We start from the raw sequence: 16,142 nt of genomic DNA, 5'->3' as shown, positions 1-16,142 counted from the left end.
ATAAAACTACATTGACATACCACAATTGCCCAAAGTGTATAGTTTCCATTAGGGTTCACTCTTGACGTACATGCTGTGAGTTTGAACCAATGTATTACAATATGATCCATCATTATCACATCATGTAGTTTCATCACCCTAAAAATCCTCTCTGCTTTATCTGTTTGTCCCTCCCTTTCCCCCAACCCCTGGCAACTAGCCATTGATTTTTTTATTGTCTCCACAGTTTTGCCTTTTCCAGAACATCATATTTTAACCGTTAGAATCATACCCTATGTACCTTTTTCAGATTGACTTTTTTTCACTTAGTAAATTTCCTTCATCCTTTCACAGTTTGATAGTTCACTAGATTAACACACATATTGAATATCAGCTGTGTGAAAATTTACCTTTTGGGAACTCCAACAAGAATTGCAGTTGACAGCTTTATTTTCCTCACAAAGAATATCAAGGGCAGTGCATCCTTAAGCTTATTTAATATATCTGGGAGATTTGGAGTGTATGATAAACTCAGAAGGCCTTTAGAGGCTCTTATAAGGACCACTATAAATCACCAAAAAATCTTTCCATAAAGAATGAGTAGAAAACGAAGTTAGCTCACAGAAAATACATATATGGTGTAATTTGGTACAAATTTAAATAAACTAGAGTATGAGGGAATCAGAGGGAGGAAAGTAACAAGTCCGAGGTGGATGAAGCACCCAGAAGTGTATACCACATAGTTCTCTAAAACTGTTGGAGATGGGGCCGCAAGCTTGGCTTGGAAATCGCTGGCCTCTAGAGCTGAAAGAAAAACATGTTAATTATAAGTCCTAGAGTTATCCGTAGGAACTTGGGTTTGAGGTTTCTTTCTCCTTTTAAACTGTGGTTGAACTAAAGTCATTAATACTGCATCCTGTTTCAACAAGAGTTTCAAGTCTTGAAATGAATTATGCCTTGCTGTTTGATGTGATGACTTCCAAGTTAGACCTCTGGCTTAATGCTCATGCTGTTTTATGCAATAGTGATTCCTATAGGGTCCGAAACTGTGATTCAGTGGAGGAGCCTTTATTCAGCACTTGTGGTGAGCACTGTACTCATGACCTGACTATCTACTTTCATCATTATCACACCCTGTGAGCTAGGTATTATTCTCTACATATTACTGCTGGGAAAACTGAAGGTTACCTTGACCACGATGTATACCTGTAGAAAAGTAATAAAGAAGTGTAATTTTGACCTAGAATCTACTGATTCCAGAGTCTGTGCTCCCAGGCACTGCTGGGAACACCACATTTTCAAGTATTTGAGGACCAGTTATGTTTAGGAAGACTGAGTTCGCCGAGGACCCTGTCCCAGTTGATGGAATGAACACAGATTTCAGGTTCCTGATCATTTAGATAGACTTTCCTGTGTAGTCCGCCCACCCTTGAGGTTCTCTTCTTTTCACAGGGAGGCTTAGCCGTTAAAACAGTAGGTGATGGCAGTTTTCATTCTTTTCACAAACAGATCTTCAAGCTATTACAGGCCCCATTCACAGACTGTGGTGACGGCCCAATGCTGCGTCTGGAGGAGCTGGGAGACCAGCGGCACGCACCCTTCCGACACATCTGCCGCCTTTGCTACCGGGTCCTGAGACATTCCCAGCAGGACTACAGGAAGAACCAGGTGAGCTCTGAGGACCCTGGGAAGTGCCAGACAGCTTCCTCCCTCGAGTTCACTTTCCTCAATGAGTTTTAAGTGTCACGTGTATATATTTATTTAGTGGCTAGAGACTAGTTCATTGTTCAATTTGCTCTTCAAAAGGAAACAGATATTTTTGCAAGCCTGGGAAGATGCATGAGTGAGTTGAGAAGGATACATCAAAATTCTCCTTCTACAGCATCCTTGGAATGAGATTCTTTTTTATATGTTGATATTACAAGTACAGTATTTTTTAAAACTTTTCATTTTATATTGGATTATAGCTAATTAACAATGTAGGGATAGTTTCAGGTGGGTAGCAAAGGGACTCAGCCGTACATGACATATATACATTCTCCCCCAAACTCCCCTCCCATCCAGGCTGTCACATAACATTGAGCAGAATTCCCTGTGCTATACAGTAGGTCCTTGTTGGTTATCCATCTTAAATATAGTGGTGTGTACATGTACAGTATTTCTTATGGCACATTTCTGGAAGGTGTAAGGGTGCAGTGGTTCCCTGCACCCTTTATTTATTGGAAATGTAGTGAAATCTTTTCTTCCTGCCCCATCCATTCTCTCCATCTCTGCTGGTAACTTCCTCTTTGTTTTGGTTCTGGCTCATGTTTTAGACATTCTAAGTTATCATCTATTGTCATGACAAGTAAACACACAAACACAAACAATATAGTCTCTCTACGAATTAAATATTTAAACCTCTGTGATGGTTCCAGACAACTGGAGATGCTGAGGAATCACTATGTCAGTGGTTGTTAACTGGGAGCAATTTCACCACTCACCCCCACCCCGCCCTGGGCCGGGAGGACGTGTGGAAATGTCTGGAGATGCAATTGAGTGTCACAGCTTGGGAATGCTACTGGCATGAAGTGGTTGGAGGCCACGGATGCTATTTAACATCTGGGTGAGCCCAGCCCAGTCCCCCTACCCCCAGCAAAGACTTATCCAGTCCAAGAAGTCAGTAGGTACTGCTGAGTTCAAGAAACCTGCGTTCCATAAAGTACTGTAAGCGTACGGCGGTGCCTCTTACAATACGGACTCCAGTCCCTGCTGTGTGTTACCAAAGGTTTTGTTTTTAAGCTTTGACCGCCGCTATATCTGGCCTTTAAATTTAAACTGTTCTCTGTAGTGAAAGCTTTTTGAGTGTCGTCATACGGTGCTAAATCGTCCTAAGCAGTGCTCTGAGATATTAGATACAACTTTATTAGCAAGTATTAGGCTGGCCAAAAAGTTTGAGTTCTCCACAAGATGTTATGAAAAACCCAAACAAGCTTTTGGCCAACCCCGTATTTCTAAATCATTCACTTTGCCTTTGCTACTGTTTAGATATAAAGCATCACACACTGGTGATGCTATGTTCATTCATGAGCATAGGTTGCCATTGGGCACTATGGTCAGTTTAAACCCACCTCTTGTGTGTGAGTACCATATTTACACCATACTTGTGCTAAAGAGATTTTATTCTCTTCCCATGAGGATGTGTCAGAGTCTATAATGTGTGCCGGGACCTTTTGCTTGTACATCAGAGGACTAGACCAGTCCTCCTTGTTGCTGTTGCTGTGGGTGTCTTGGCTTGGTTGGTTACGGACCCTGTGCCTTTTGGCAGTACTACTGACATATCCCTGGGGGCTGATGAATTCTCAGACACGCATCCTTACTGAGTGAGGGCTGAAAAGTGGCCCAAGTCCACTCTGTTAGTCCTTAGTCACTTTTAAGATTTTGAAATTAATGAATTAAAATGAAACCAAGTTTCAAGGGCCTTTTGAACTTTGAGCAAGCAGTCTGTCTTGGACAGGGAAAATATCTTTGAATAACAACAAAGTATTTATAAGAGGCTTCCTGGCGTCCTGAAATATTTCAATGGGACATCATGTCTGATCCCAAAAGAGAAGTCAGAGATGTTTTCATATGTTCTGTGAATGCAATTGACTGGTTTATATATTCCTGGGCTTCCCTGGTGGTTCAGCTGGTAAAAAATCTTCCTGCAATGTGGGAGACCTGGGTTCAATCCCTGAATTGGGAAGATCCCCTGGAGAAGGGAACGGCTACCCACTCTAGTATTCTGGCCTGGAAAATTCCATGGACTGTGTAGTCCAAGGAGTCACAAAGAGTTCGACTCAACTGAGTGACTTTCACTTCACTTCTTCACATATTTCTAATTACCCACTGACTTTAATTTTCATCCCAGATAAGGAAAATACAATGGAGTGATAACATTGTTCAAAATATCCAGGTAGACTTCACCATGTTTATTCAGCAACACAGGGCAGTGAGGCACAGTTTAATCCTCTTGAATGAGTAATAAAATCAGAGCTGGAAAACAATCTTGACCTTTAGAAAAATAAGTCACCACATTAAAATTAATACTGTGGACTTAATAAAATGCCCATGTGTAAATACAGGAAATGTTACTTAGTGATACCTGTGTGGCAGGTTTAGTAAACTAAAGGATGTGAGAGAGTTTGCGGCTGTCACCCTGGGTTAGGAAGTTGGGGAAGGATGCTCCCCTCTGATTTTCCTCAAAGGGAGTAGCTGTCCTCGGCGGCTGCTGCGCCTTCCCTTGCTCTGCACCTCACCACGCTGTCCTCCCTGCTTACCTCTCTCTCCTCCCTTTGAAGGAGTACATAGCCAAGCAGTTCGGCTTCATGCAGAAGCAGATTGGCTATGACGTGCTGGCCGAAGACACTATCACCGCCCTTCTGCACAATAATCGGAAACTCCTGGAAAAACACATCACCGCGGCAGAGATTGACACCTTCGTCAGCCTGGTGCGGAAGAACAGGGAGCCCAGGTGAGGCGGAGGGTGGGGTTGATCGGCAGAAGGTGCCTCTGTGTTTATGATGCAGGCTCTGAGCTGGTCATGGTGGTCTTTTTTGTTTTTGTTTTTGTTTTTAACTAGATGTCCTTTGTTTGGGCCTGCTAGGCCCCATGTCTTGATTGAGCAGGTCTTGAGAGGCACTTTGAGTCATGGAAAGAGCATGGTATGGAAATGGGACCAGGGTAGAATCCTGGCTCCAGAGTTTACCCGCTGGTGACCTTGAGCTTTAATCTCATCTACTAGATTAGTTGTTATGAAAATTAAATGAAGATAAATACATGTGAAGTGCCTGGCACTTATATGTAAGTGACAGCTATCGACCCCTCATTCACTTTGTAGCACCCTATTATGACCAGTCAGAACTTCCCCAAGTATCAATAAGTCTTTTGCACACGTAGTTATCACCTGAGTGTTTGTATTTACAATAGTGAATTCTATCGATTCTATTGCATTCTTACAGATCCCACCCTCCTTGTACACTTTCTTCTCTCTTTTCTTCTCCTTTTAATTAAGATCCACCCCGTGTCAGGGGACGTGGGAACTAGTTTACAATGTGGATATTAGAAACACTGATGCTAGAGAGCTGAAGGTGTTATTATGAAACTGACTCCTCCCACCTATTAAAAACAGCTAACATCTTATGGATCCTCTCGTGTGCCAGGGACTGAACTGAGTAAGCACTTCACATGAATTACTTCATTTAATCTTCAGAAGAGCCCTCTGGGGTTAAAGGTTATCCATTTTTATTGATGAGAAAACTGAAACATGGTTAGGTTAAATAATTTCCCCCAAATAACAGTACATATTAGAATGTAGTGGAGAAGAACCAGAACCAGGATTCTGATTTAGGCCCCAAGCATCAGACCTCTCCCCACTCTGAGTACCTAGCATCATCACCACGTCTTCCTTAGGTGATCTTACTTGATGGGTTCTTCTGTTCATTTTTACCTCATCGCCTCTTCCTTATAGCAGGCACACCTATCCTTCTTGTGCTTTTCTTTCTTTCTTTCTTTTTCCCTCCTTCCTTGCCTCCCTCTGCTCTCTCCCTCCCTCCTTTCTCTTCCCTCCCTCCCATGTCTGGGTAACTGGTGATACCATGCACACAGACACTGAAACCCAAAGCCTCTCTGACTTGTGGTAAAGGTAGCTTGGGTCTACCCTTTGGAGGGAGAGCCACGTCCCCAAGACCTAACCCTTACTCTGGCTACAAAAAGCATTTGGTTTGGTTTCTGTTTCCCCACAGGTTCTTAGATTACCTCTCTGACCTCTGCGTGTCCATGAACAAATCCATTCCGGTGACTCAAGAACTGATATGTAAAGCCGTGCTGAATCCAACCAATGCTGACATCCTCATTGAGACCAAGTGAGTGGGGGTCGGGGAGTGACTATAAAGGTGAGAATGGGAATTAGATGGAGAGCGTGTGCCTCAGTGATTGTCTGTGCCATGGGGAGTTAAACCCAGCCCCTTCGCTTCTGAAGTCAGGTTGTCTGGCCTTTGATTATCTTCACGCCAGCATCTTGATTAGGGGAGTTACTGGATTTGCTTTTGCTGTGGTGGCCTCCTCTGTATGGTGATGTCACTCACTTTGCTTACTGAGTTGAAAGTGATGTGGGCTACTGGGGAGCATCTTACACACCCTTAATTTCATTTTAAGACTTGAAAGTTCTCCAGTTAGGATCATCAGGTTTAAATTTTAAAGAAGGTAATTCATTGTCAATATTAAGACAGGGGTTGCTAAGAGTCAGACATGACTGAGTGACTTCACTTTCACGTTTCACTTGCATGCATTGGAGAAGGAAATGGCCACCCACTCCAGTGTTCTTGCCTGGAGAATCCCAGGGACGGGGGAGCCTGGTGGGCTGCCATCTATGGGGTCGCACAGAGTCGGACACGACTGAAGCGACTTAGCAGCAGCAGCAGGGAAGAGCTTGTGAAATTACCACTATTCAAAAAGTGTTCATTGGTCTACAGAAGTTTGGAAAGTAGTAGTTGATTCATTTGTAACAGGGGAGCATATACTGCCAGTAACATACCAATGTTAAAAAAGAAATGTTTTTTAAAAACACTAACTTATGCCCTAAACTTGTGATTTTTTGGGGGGGAGGGGTCTCATGCATAACTTAATTTTGAGCTTGGGCTGAATGCTGACTTTCTCAACCTTGGCCTTTGACATTTGGGGCCAAGCAGTTCTGTGCTGTGGGTGCTGTCCTGTGCCTCGCAGGAAGTGCAGCAGTCTTCTGTGTATGTGTACCGGTTGCCAACAGTACCTCTCCCATTTAGTTGGGACAGCCAAAGACGTCTCCGGATGTTGCCAAGCATCCCCTGGGGAGACACAGCCTCCCTAGTGGGGCACACCTGAGCTAAAGTGTATGAAGTCGATGTTTGCCTCTCCTATGGTTCTGCCAAAGGGAGAAACGAAGTGGCTTTCTGTGTGTGTGTGTGTGTGTGTGCTGAAAGCACAGCTGGAGTTCAACGCACAAATATAGTTAATCAGCGACAAGCAAGGATTTCAGACATAATGAGTTTTCCCGTCTCCTCCTATGTTTTCAGGTTGGTGCTCTCCCGTTTTGAATTTGAAGGCGTTTCTACTGGAGAGAACGCTCTGGAGGCAGGCGAGGATGAGGAAGAAGTATGGCTCTTCTGGAGGGACAGCAACAAGGAGGTTCGCAGTAAGAGTGTCCGGGAGCTGGCGCAGGATGCCAAGGAGGGCCAGAAGGAAGACCGCGACGTCCTTGGCTACTACAGGTGCGCGGGCCTGTGCACGGGCGCCCTGTGATGTCCTCTCATGATGTGTCCAGCAGAAAGACAAATGTGTATTTCAGGAGTTTGTAGAGTGTGAGCTGTCAGCAGTGCTTACATAGTAGGGCAGTGCTACCTGGGCGTGGCTTGGTCACAAGGAAGCTGCTTGGTTGCATCAGCCCCGTCTCACAGTTGTTGGTCTCTGCACGGGGTAGCACATGGATGTAGTTTGTGGTAGATACGAGTCAGGCTGTGGGGTCACCTCTCTACATACTGACTTTTAAAAAAATTTTTCATTTTATGCTAGAGTATAGCTGATTAATAATATGAGAGTTGTATCACTGTCAGGGACGCAGCCGTACATGTACCCATTCTCTCCCAAACTCCCCTCCCATCCAGGCTGCCACATAGCATTGAGCAGAGTTCCATGTGCTATACAGTAGGTCCTTGTTGGCTATCCATTCTAAATATAGCAATGATATTAACTTTTTGACTTTGGTCCAGTTATCCACCTCTATGTCCCAGTTCCTTTACCTGCAAAACGGAGACAATGTGCCAACCTCTTAGAACTGTTACAGGCAGAGCTAAGAAATGTGCATGTGTATGCACACATCTGTTGATGTCTCTATCTGCACACACACACACATTTGTTTCTGTATTAATGTATATGAATGTAATAAAAACCCTGAGTTCACATCACGACTTTCAGCTCCACTCCAGCACCATAGGGTCGTTCTCATCTTCACCCTCTGTATCCACAACTCCTTCCTCGGACAGCGAGAACCTGCCGTGTTGACTGGTTTCCACCCCCATCCTGGTGTTTCCTTGGTCCCAGCTGTAAGACCTGTTGACTCTGCCACCTCAAGGGAAGGGAACCAGTAAACACTTGAAAAAGAAAAGAAAACAGGAGATGGTTGGAGAAGTGCTAGCAGCATTTTCTAATAAAAACTCAACTTTGCAGTTCCAATGCCCTTTGTGACCCTCCTGTATTTTGTTCTCTCCATTCACGCAGATGGTGGGTGACCTTCCACACTCTATGTATGTTCATATTTTACATTTCTGTGCATTCATAAATAACACATAGTATTTTAATGAGCCTTGAAATTTTATATAAATGGTTCCATACTCTGAGTTTTTCTCTGAAATCTGCCCTTTTTATTCAGTATTGAATCTGAAATGGATTCATGCTAATGGTGGTAGGTCCATTTCTTTAATATTGACTGCTGAATGTTATTCATTTATTACTATGCCAACATTTTCTTTTCTCTTTGAATTCATTGTGTGCCACAATTTAGTTTTTCGTGTCAGGAAACATCATTGTTCAGATTGGTGCGTGTGTGTAGGAATTTCCATTCCATACCAGGAAATTATGAGATTGGGGCATAGGCATATTTTAAACTGATTAAGCAAGCAATCCTAGATTGGATGTTTTGGTGCACACTCTCACCAGTTGTAAATGAGCACTTTTGTTTCTCTTTGTCTTTGCACTCTCTGAATATTATGACACTCTAATTTTTGTTGATGTTATGAGCATGTAATAGACCAAGTTTGGAACTTCACAGAGATCACATGTAATTGGGTGAGGAGGAAACGTTAAGACATTTTGAGGAGTCCCCTACTTTTTCCACGATGTTTGTCACATGTGTGTGAAGCCAAAGAGCAGAGCTGTATGAGATAAGACCTCGAAAGTGTCACAAAATTTCTAAGTAGACTCAGTGAAGGTCTAAAACCTTTACCATTTCCTTTGTGGTCTTTAATGTGCTGTATAAAAGCCAAACTGAAGTAGGGCTTCCCTGCTGGTCCAGTGGCTAAGACTCTGAGCTCCCAATGCTGGGGGCCCAGGTTCGATCCCCGGTTAGGGAACTAGATCTCACATGCCACAACTAAGAGTTTGCATGCCACAGTGAAGACTGAGAATCCTTTGTGCCCCAACTAAGACCAGGCACAGCTAAATAAATATTTTTTAAAAGGCATAACTAAGGAAATAGATAATCGTTTTCACCCTAATGAAAATGATTTTTCATTTTTTTCTCCCCCATTTTATAAAATAAGGGCAAAATGGAATCAACTAGCCACATAGGTACTCCCACATGGGATAGACGTGTGACTGTTGGCATGGCTTGAGCTGTTCCTTTTTCTGCCGGATACAGAAGCCAGACTTAAGTGTACACGAGCAGGTGAAGAGTGTTGATGTACAAGTTCACACGGCCATACACCACTCCTATGAGATCTGGGCCCCTCCTCTGACTCTCCCGCTGTGTGTTTCTGGAAGTGTGAGCTCTGTGCAACTTTCCTTTTCTCAGGTACCAGCTGAACCTCTTTGCGAGGATGTGCCTGGACCGCCAGTACCTTGCCATCAACGAGATCTCGGGCCAACTGGACGTGGATCTCATTCTCCGCTGCATGTCCGACGAGAACCTGCCCTACGACCTGCGGGCATCTTTCTGCCGTCTCATGCTCCACATGCACGTGGACCGAGACCCCCAGGAGCAGGTCACCCCCGTGAAATACGCCCGCCTCTGGTCTGAGATCCCCTCCGAGATCGCCATTGATGAGTGAGCCTGGCTCCTTCGCCCTGTTAAGACCTTGTGTTGCTTTCAAATCTCTTAGCTGCAGTGTTCTGTGTAGCAGAAGACAAAGGACTTATGGTCAGGTTAAGTCTAGTTCAATCAGAGAAGAAAGGCTTTTTTTTTTTTTTTAATGAAAATGTAATTAAGCGTAGCAAGCATTATTTGTTCCTTCAAGAAGGTAAAAGATGGTATGATTGCCCTTTTATACCTTGTTTGTCTGTTTTATTCAGCAAATACTTAAGTGTCTCCTGCCTGCCAGGCTTAAAGAATCTGGGAACAAACAAGAAAACTATTCTGGACTTAGTGGTTCGATGGCTAAGCCTCTGCACTTCCAACGCTGGGGGCGCGAGTTTAATTCCTGGTCGGGCAACTAGGATCCCACATGCTGTGTGATGTGGCCAAAAAAGAAAAAAAAAAGAAAACTATGTTTACAGTAGTGGGGAAAGACAGGCAATAACTAAGATAAAAGACTAAATATATACGTTAGTGGTGGCTGCTGAGCAGGGAAAGTAAATAGGGGCAAGAGGGTGGAAAGTGTTGGGGTGGGTGGTTCTGGCTCTAGGGGCTAAGCAAACAGGGAAGGCCTCACTGGGAGGAACCTGACCTTTGATTGCCTTTTCTTTCTCCTTTCCTTTTAGCTACGATAGTAGTGGAACCTCCAAAGATGAAATTAAGGAGAGGTTCGCTCAGACCATGGAATTTGTGGAGGAATATTTAAGAGATGTGGTGTGTCAGAGGTTCCCTTTCTCTGATAAGGAGAAAAATAAGCTTACATTTGAGGTAACTCATGGTGAAGTGATCTGTATGTTTTGTAAGAAACATGGTGAACTAAATCATGTAAAATGATAGAACATTATGTATGCTCTGTACGTTGTATTAAAAGTGACAGGAAAGAAACCAGACTGTGCTTAGGATCTGTCGTAGGTGAATCGTTTGAGGGACAGAAATTCTTATCACCTTTGAGTTGAATATTTCTCCTTGGAACCACTTTGCCTTTTTAGGGGTTAGATTTCCAAGCATTGCAATGTTATCTGTGTCCTTGTTGGATATACCTTGGCTTGCCCTCTATTATCTTTGGGAAGCTACACAGACCCAGTGATGAGGTTGGTTTTTTATTCACCAGTCATCAGAACACATCAGCAGCTCTGCACATTTTCATTTCTTATTTTTTCTCCTTATGAAACTAAATTAAATTTGATCAGAAACTGCAAGTAAATTAAATGACTTCTCTTACGGTAAAGAAGGTCACGATCAGTCATTTGTAAAATAGTCCACCTGAAATGGAACCGAAGGATACTGTTTAATTAATCCATCTCCCCCCCCCCTCTTTTAAATACAATAGGTTGTCAACCTAGCTAGGAATCTCATCTACTTTGGTTTCTACAACTTCTCTGACCTTCTCCGATTAACCAAAATCCTCCTGGCCATATTGGACTGTGTGCACGTGACCACAATCTTCCCCATCAGCAAGATGGCGAAGGGAGAGGAGAATAAAGGTGAGAGCAACGTGGAGCTGAGGTGGGGGCTCTGACGGTGCCCACGTGAGGTGGGGGCTCTGACGGTGCCCACGTGAGGTGGGGGCTCTGACGGTGCCCACGTGAGGTGGGGGCTCTGACGGTGCCCACACGTGGGGGCACGCTTGCGCCTCCTCCTGCCTCTGTCATGCTTACCACATGCTGTTGCATTACCACATGGTGTCACATCCTTTCTTCGTCCTCTTCTTCTTGACTCTTCATTACGAACGTTTTCAGATACAAACACAAGTGGAAAGAATAGTAGAGTGGACACCAAGGACCCGTGACTCAGAGTCAATGGTTGTTAACACTGTGCTGTATTTTTTACATTTATAAATGAAGTTGCACATTCCACTGCACCATTTGAAAGTCGCCTCACAGCTGGAATGCTTATTCACTGCTCTTGATGTGCCATGATGTTCTGTGCTTACGTTAGTATGTGAGTAAATGAAATCCAGACTGTGTCTGGGTATCCTGTTTCCAATTTGTGAGTAGGAAAATCTGCCTTGATGTGTTTGTTGTTCTCCTCTGTTTTAGTGTCGTAATAGACACATACTGGGTACTCGTGTGGATTATTGTTCAACTAGTCTCTTCAGCTGGAATAGAAAAAGTGCGTTTACTTGCATTCTACTGCCTGTTAGGGCCTGTGCGCAGTCATTTGCCACGTGACCCTGTCAGTTGAGCTGGGTTTTCTCCTTTTATAGTTGAATAAACTGACCCTCACAGGTGGCACAGTGCCCTCGAGATCAGGTGGCTGTTGGTACAGCACCGGATGTGTGTCTTGTTAACTCCTGTATTAACACAGCACCAGATGTGTGTCTTGTTAACACCCACAGCAGGCATGCAGTGGGTGGCCATACAATTGGGCAGGTTATTTAACCCATAAAATTGCTCCTTTGGGCAATTTCAAAGCCCACGCTCTTTCACCTACTTCCTTAAACCCTGAATTTTTTTTTGCCACTTTGTTTTTTTATTGAAGGATAATTGCTTTATAGAATTTTGTGGTTTTATGTCAAACATCAATAAGAATCAGCCATAGGTACACCCATGTCCCTTCCCTCCCAAACATCCCTCCCATCTCCCTCCCCATCCCACCCTTCTAGATTGTCACAGAGCCCCTGTTTCAGTTCCCTGAGTCATACAGCCAATTCCTATTGGCTATCTATTTTACATATGGTAGTGTAAGTTTCCATGTTACTCTCTCCATACATCTCACCTCCTCCTCCCTGTCCCCGTGTCCATAAGTCTGTTCTCTATGTCTGTTTCTCCATTGCTACCCTGCAAATAAATTCATCAGGACCATCGTTCTAGATTGCATACATATGTGTCAGTATATGATATTTATATTTCTCTTTTTGAGTTACTGCACTCTGTATAATGGGCTCTAGGTTCGTCCACCTCTTTAAAACTGACTCAAATGCATTCATTTTTATGGCTGAGTAATATTCCATTGTGTATATGTACCACAGCTTCTTTATCCATTCATCTGTCAATGGACATCTAGGTTGCTTCCATGTCCTAGCTATAAATAGTGCTACAGTGAACATTGGGGTACATGTGTCTTTTTCAATTTTGGTTTCCTCAGGGTATATGCCTAGGAGTGGGATTGCTGGGTCATATGGTGGTTTTATTCCTAGTTTTGTAAGACATCTCCATACTGTCTTCCATAGTAAGCCCTACATTTTTGATAGGTATTAACCTATCAGGTTCCCAGGGTCATAGAATGTATTGGGACAGAGACGTGTGAAATGACTTGTCCTGAAGAGCCTCTGCCCCTGGCCAGGTGTGCCCCAGAGTGTGCTCCAGGGGTCTGTCGTGACCGGGGTCTGTCCTGGCCCTTCCTAGGCAGTAACGTGATGCGGTCCATCCATGGGGTCGGAGAGCTGATGACCCAGGTGGTGCTCCGGGGAGGAGGCTTCCTGCCCATGACACCCACGGCCACCGCCCCTGAGGGCAACGTGAAGCAGGCCGAGCCGGAGAAGGAGGACATCATGGTGATGGACACCAAGCTGAAGATCATTGAAATACTCCAGGTAATCATGGGCCAGAAGTAGGGGCAGGAGTGTGCTTCACAGGGGAGCATCTGTGTGCAGTGGCCCTGCTTTGATGGAGCCCCAGGCTTTAGGGAAGAGAGTGGAGGTAGATTCTTAGCCTCGGGTGCCATTTCTGAACCAGCCCTCTTACTGCTTGTCATCTCCTGTCCATCCCCAACATGCCCTGTCCTGCCAGCCATGCCAGACTGTCAGCAGTTACCCTCGCTTTCCCTTATCATTGCTCTCTGTTGTCAGCCATACTTTTCGTTTGCTTAGAATTCACTCACACTCTGTCCATAGCTGAGATCCCTGCTTTTTGTTCATAACTCAGTTCAAAGTTCCATAAAGTTTGTAACTCCTCCCTCAAGCCTTCCCTTTCTCCCTCCCTCAACCATTCATATATTCAATGAATACTTATTGATACTGATTCCATGCCAAGTACTTTTAAGCACTGAAAATCCAGCAATGAACAAAATCATTCCTGCTTACATTTTGATAGGGGGCATAAGCTTATAAGGGCTTCCCAGGCTGCACTAGTGGTAAAGAATCCTTGCCTGCCGAAGCAGGAGACAAAAGAGATGTGGGTTTGATCCCTGGGTCCAGAAGATCCCCTGGAGGAGGGCATGGCAACTCACTCCGGTATTCTTGCCTGGAGAATCCCATGGACAGAGACACCTGGCGGGTTATAGTCCAAACGGTCACAAAGACTCAGACACGACTGAAGCAATTTAGCACACACAAACACATAGGCATGTAACAATGTATATACCAAGGATGTTAAAATATAAAAGAGAGTCAAGACTGTTTGGAGGCCCTTGGGGGTACATGTTTTGATGAGATTATCAGAGAAGGTCTTCCCATTCAGAGAGCAGTGAGGGAACTCATATTTAGGGAAAGAGTCTCTGAGACTCAGATGGAGCAATAAATGCAGAGACCCGAGGTGGAAGCACAGTTGGCAAGTCTGGGAACAGGTCAAGGTCAAGAAGGAACGGGAGAAGATGAAGTGGGGAGTCAGGGCAGAAAATTGTTTTGAGTGGATTTGCTGTAAAGATGCACAGAGAAAAGTCGGGGCGGGGGCTGAAAGGTGATTGTTGGTCATATTTAAGTTAAGGGATATCAGCAAGATTGTATGCAGAAAGGAAGTGATCACGTTGAGAGGGGGGACTTACTGAAAAAGAGGAGAGAGGATAATTGTAGAAGCAAAGTCCTGGCCTAAGGAAGTGGGGATGGGAGCCCTCTGCTTCCTATGAGAACCTTCCAGCCTTCCAACAAATTATGTTTTCTTCTTTCTGCTCCCTGGGAGTTTTAAATTCATTAACAAAATTAGCTGCTCCTTAATGAAAAGAATGCTGTAGTCAGTTTTCTCTTTTATTTCACACTGCCTGATCTCAACTCCAGAAAGGATGGAGGAGATGAGGAGTTGAGATGGAGGAGAGAAATAGGCATGTTTACAGATGGAAGGATTTTTAAAAATTCTAAAATCACAGTTAACTGATGGTTTGAAAGCAACAGTGGTACTCCTCAAAATAATTACTGAAGCCAATAAAGAATGATTTAAGTACAGGAAAATCATTGAATTTATGTCTGAGCAAAAGTAGAGAAAGATTTCAAGGATTTCAGGCCATGGCTTACAGGTCCCAAGTATGTAGATATCATGTGTGTTTATCAGAATTGATGTGATGTGAAAATTGGTTACATCTTGAGGTCTACTCACTGTAGTGATTACTGTAATAATCTGAGAACATTTAATTGATGGATTCTTTCAGCAAATACTTAATGATCTACCATATGCAAAGCACTTTGCCTGGCTAGATGAGGGGCTGTATGAGGAATGCAGAGACAATTAGGACAGGGGCTCTGTCTCCAGGGTGTTTAAAGTCTAATAGGAAAAGGAGGTGTGATGAAGCTGTGTGTACATGGAAATAAAGCCATGAGAAAAATGTTCTTCTGAGATAAGGGTGGGTCTGGTGATCCCATTCAGTAAGGACCTGAGGAGATTTTAAAGAGGAGGTAAGATTTTATCTGAGCTTTTAGCCATGGACAGGTGTTGCGAAGAAACAAGGTGCTGTTCTCAGACAGGTGGAGCAGGTTAAGCCAGAGCATCATTGCTCAAGGTCAGTAAGCCCTTCTCCTTGGGCAGGGGTGTGGCGTGTGCTGAAAGGAAGTTATCAGAAATGAGGTTGGAAAGGCAGACTCTGGAAAACTTTGGGTGCCTGAAGTGTTAGGACTTGATTCTGAGGGAGCCTTTGACTGTTTTCAAGCAGGGAGCTAACCTAAGAAGAAATACCATTGGGAGGTAGACCTGGTAAATTTGGTAGTGTAATGACTGAGGTGGGAGAGAGAGGCTGTAAGCGGGGTAAAATACAGCAGGGGAGAGATCCATGAGGAGTGGCAGAGGCAGAGCCAGCAGGGCTTAGTCATTGATGAGATGTGTGCTTGTCGAGGAAGGTCCTGAGACTGACTGAGGGCAAGAGAAGCCATGCAGAATGGACAGTTAGTTTGATAAAGAGAGAAGAGACTGTCGGTAAGGTCCTTTTACAGTTCCGACTGGTTGACTGATCTTTCTTTTTTGGCTCCAGCCACAAGCATGGAAAAAGTATCCTTGTGTTGGAGCGGATGGGGAGGGAACACAGGGAGTGAAAGAAGAGGGAGCCCAAGAGTTTGCGTCTACATCAAAGGAAACAGTCATTCGTAGAAAATAAAGAGCCAAGCTAATTCTCGTACTGAAAACACATTTTTCTCTGTCAGTTCACTTAAAAGCAGCCAACTTCGCCCTTCTTAAGGCTC

The 16,142-nt window shown here is 44.1% G+C and overlaps 1 protein-coding gene across 8 annotated transcripts in view; it reads left to right on the top strand.

The window, feature by feature from the left end:
• ITPR1 (inositol 1,4,5-trisphosphate receptor type 1) overlaps positions 1 to 16,142 on the top strand; it is a 355,416-nt gene that overhangs the window by 169,715 nt on the left and 169,559 nt on the right. For all 8 annotated transcript variants that reach the window (XM_086366623.1, XM_086366621.1, XM_086366622.1 and 5 more), the window contains 8 exons: positions 1,489 to 1,647; positions 4,299 to 4,471; positions 5,742 to 5,861; positions 7,050 to 7,244; positions 9,542 to 9,793; positions 10,447 to 10,588; positions 11,151 to 11,304; positions 13,168 to 13,355. In XM_086366623.1, coding sequence (XP_086222749.1) covers positions 1,489 to 1,647; positions 4,299 to 4,471; positions 5,742 to 5,861; positions 7,050 to 7,244; positions 9,542 to 9,793; positions 10,447 to 10,588; positions 11,151 to 11,304; positions 13,168 to 13,355 — 1,383 coding nt within the window. The remainder of the gene's footprint in view (positions 1 to 1,488; positions 1,648 to 4,298; positions 4,472 to 5,741; positions 5,862 to 7,049; positions 7,245 to 9,541; positions 9,794 to 10,446; positions 10,589 to 11,150; positions 11,305 to 13,167; positions 13,356 to 16,142) is intronic.

The sequence above is a fragment of the Bos grunniens genome, chromosome 22 (assembly GCF_055505025.1).
Source record: "Bos grunniens cultivar Pamir isolate PY7600 chromosome 22, Bosgru_T2T1.0, whole genome shotgun sequence".
In the NCBI taxonomy this organism is placed as follows: domain Eukaryota; kingdom Metazoa; phylum Chordata; class Mammalia; order Artiodactyla; family Bovidae; genus Bos; species Bos grunniens.
The sequence above is the reverse complement of the archived record's forward strand: the minus strand, read 5'-3'. Positions and strand labels throughout refer to the sequence as shown.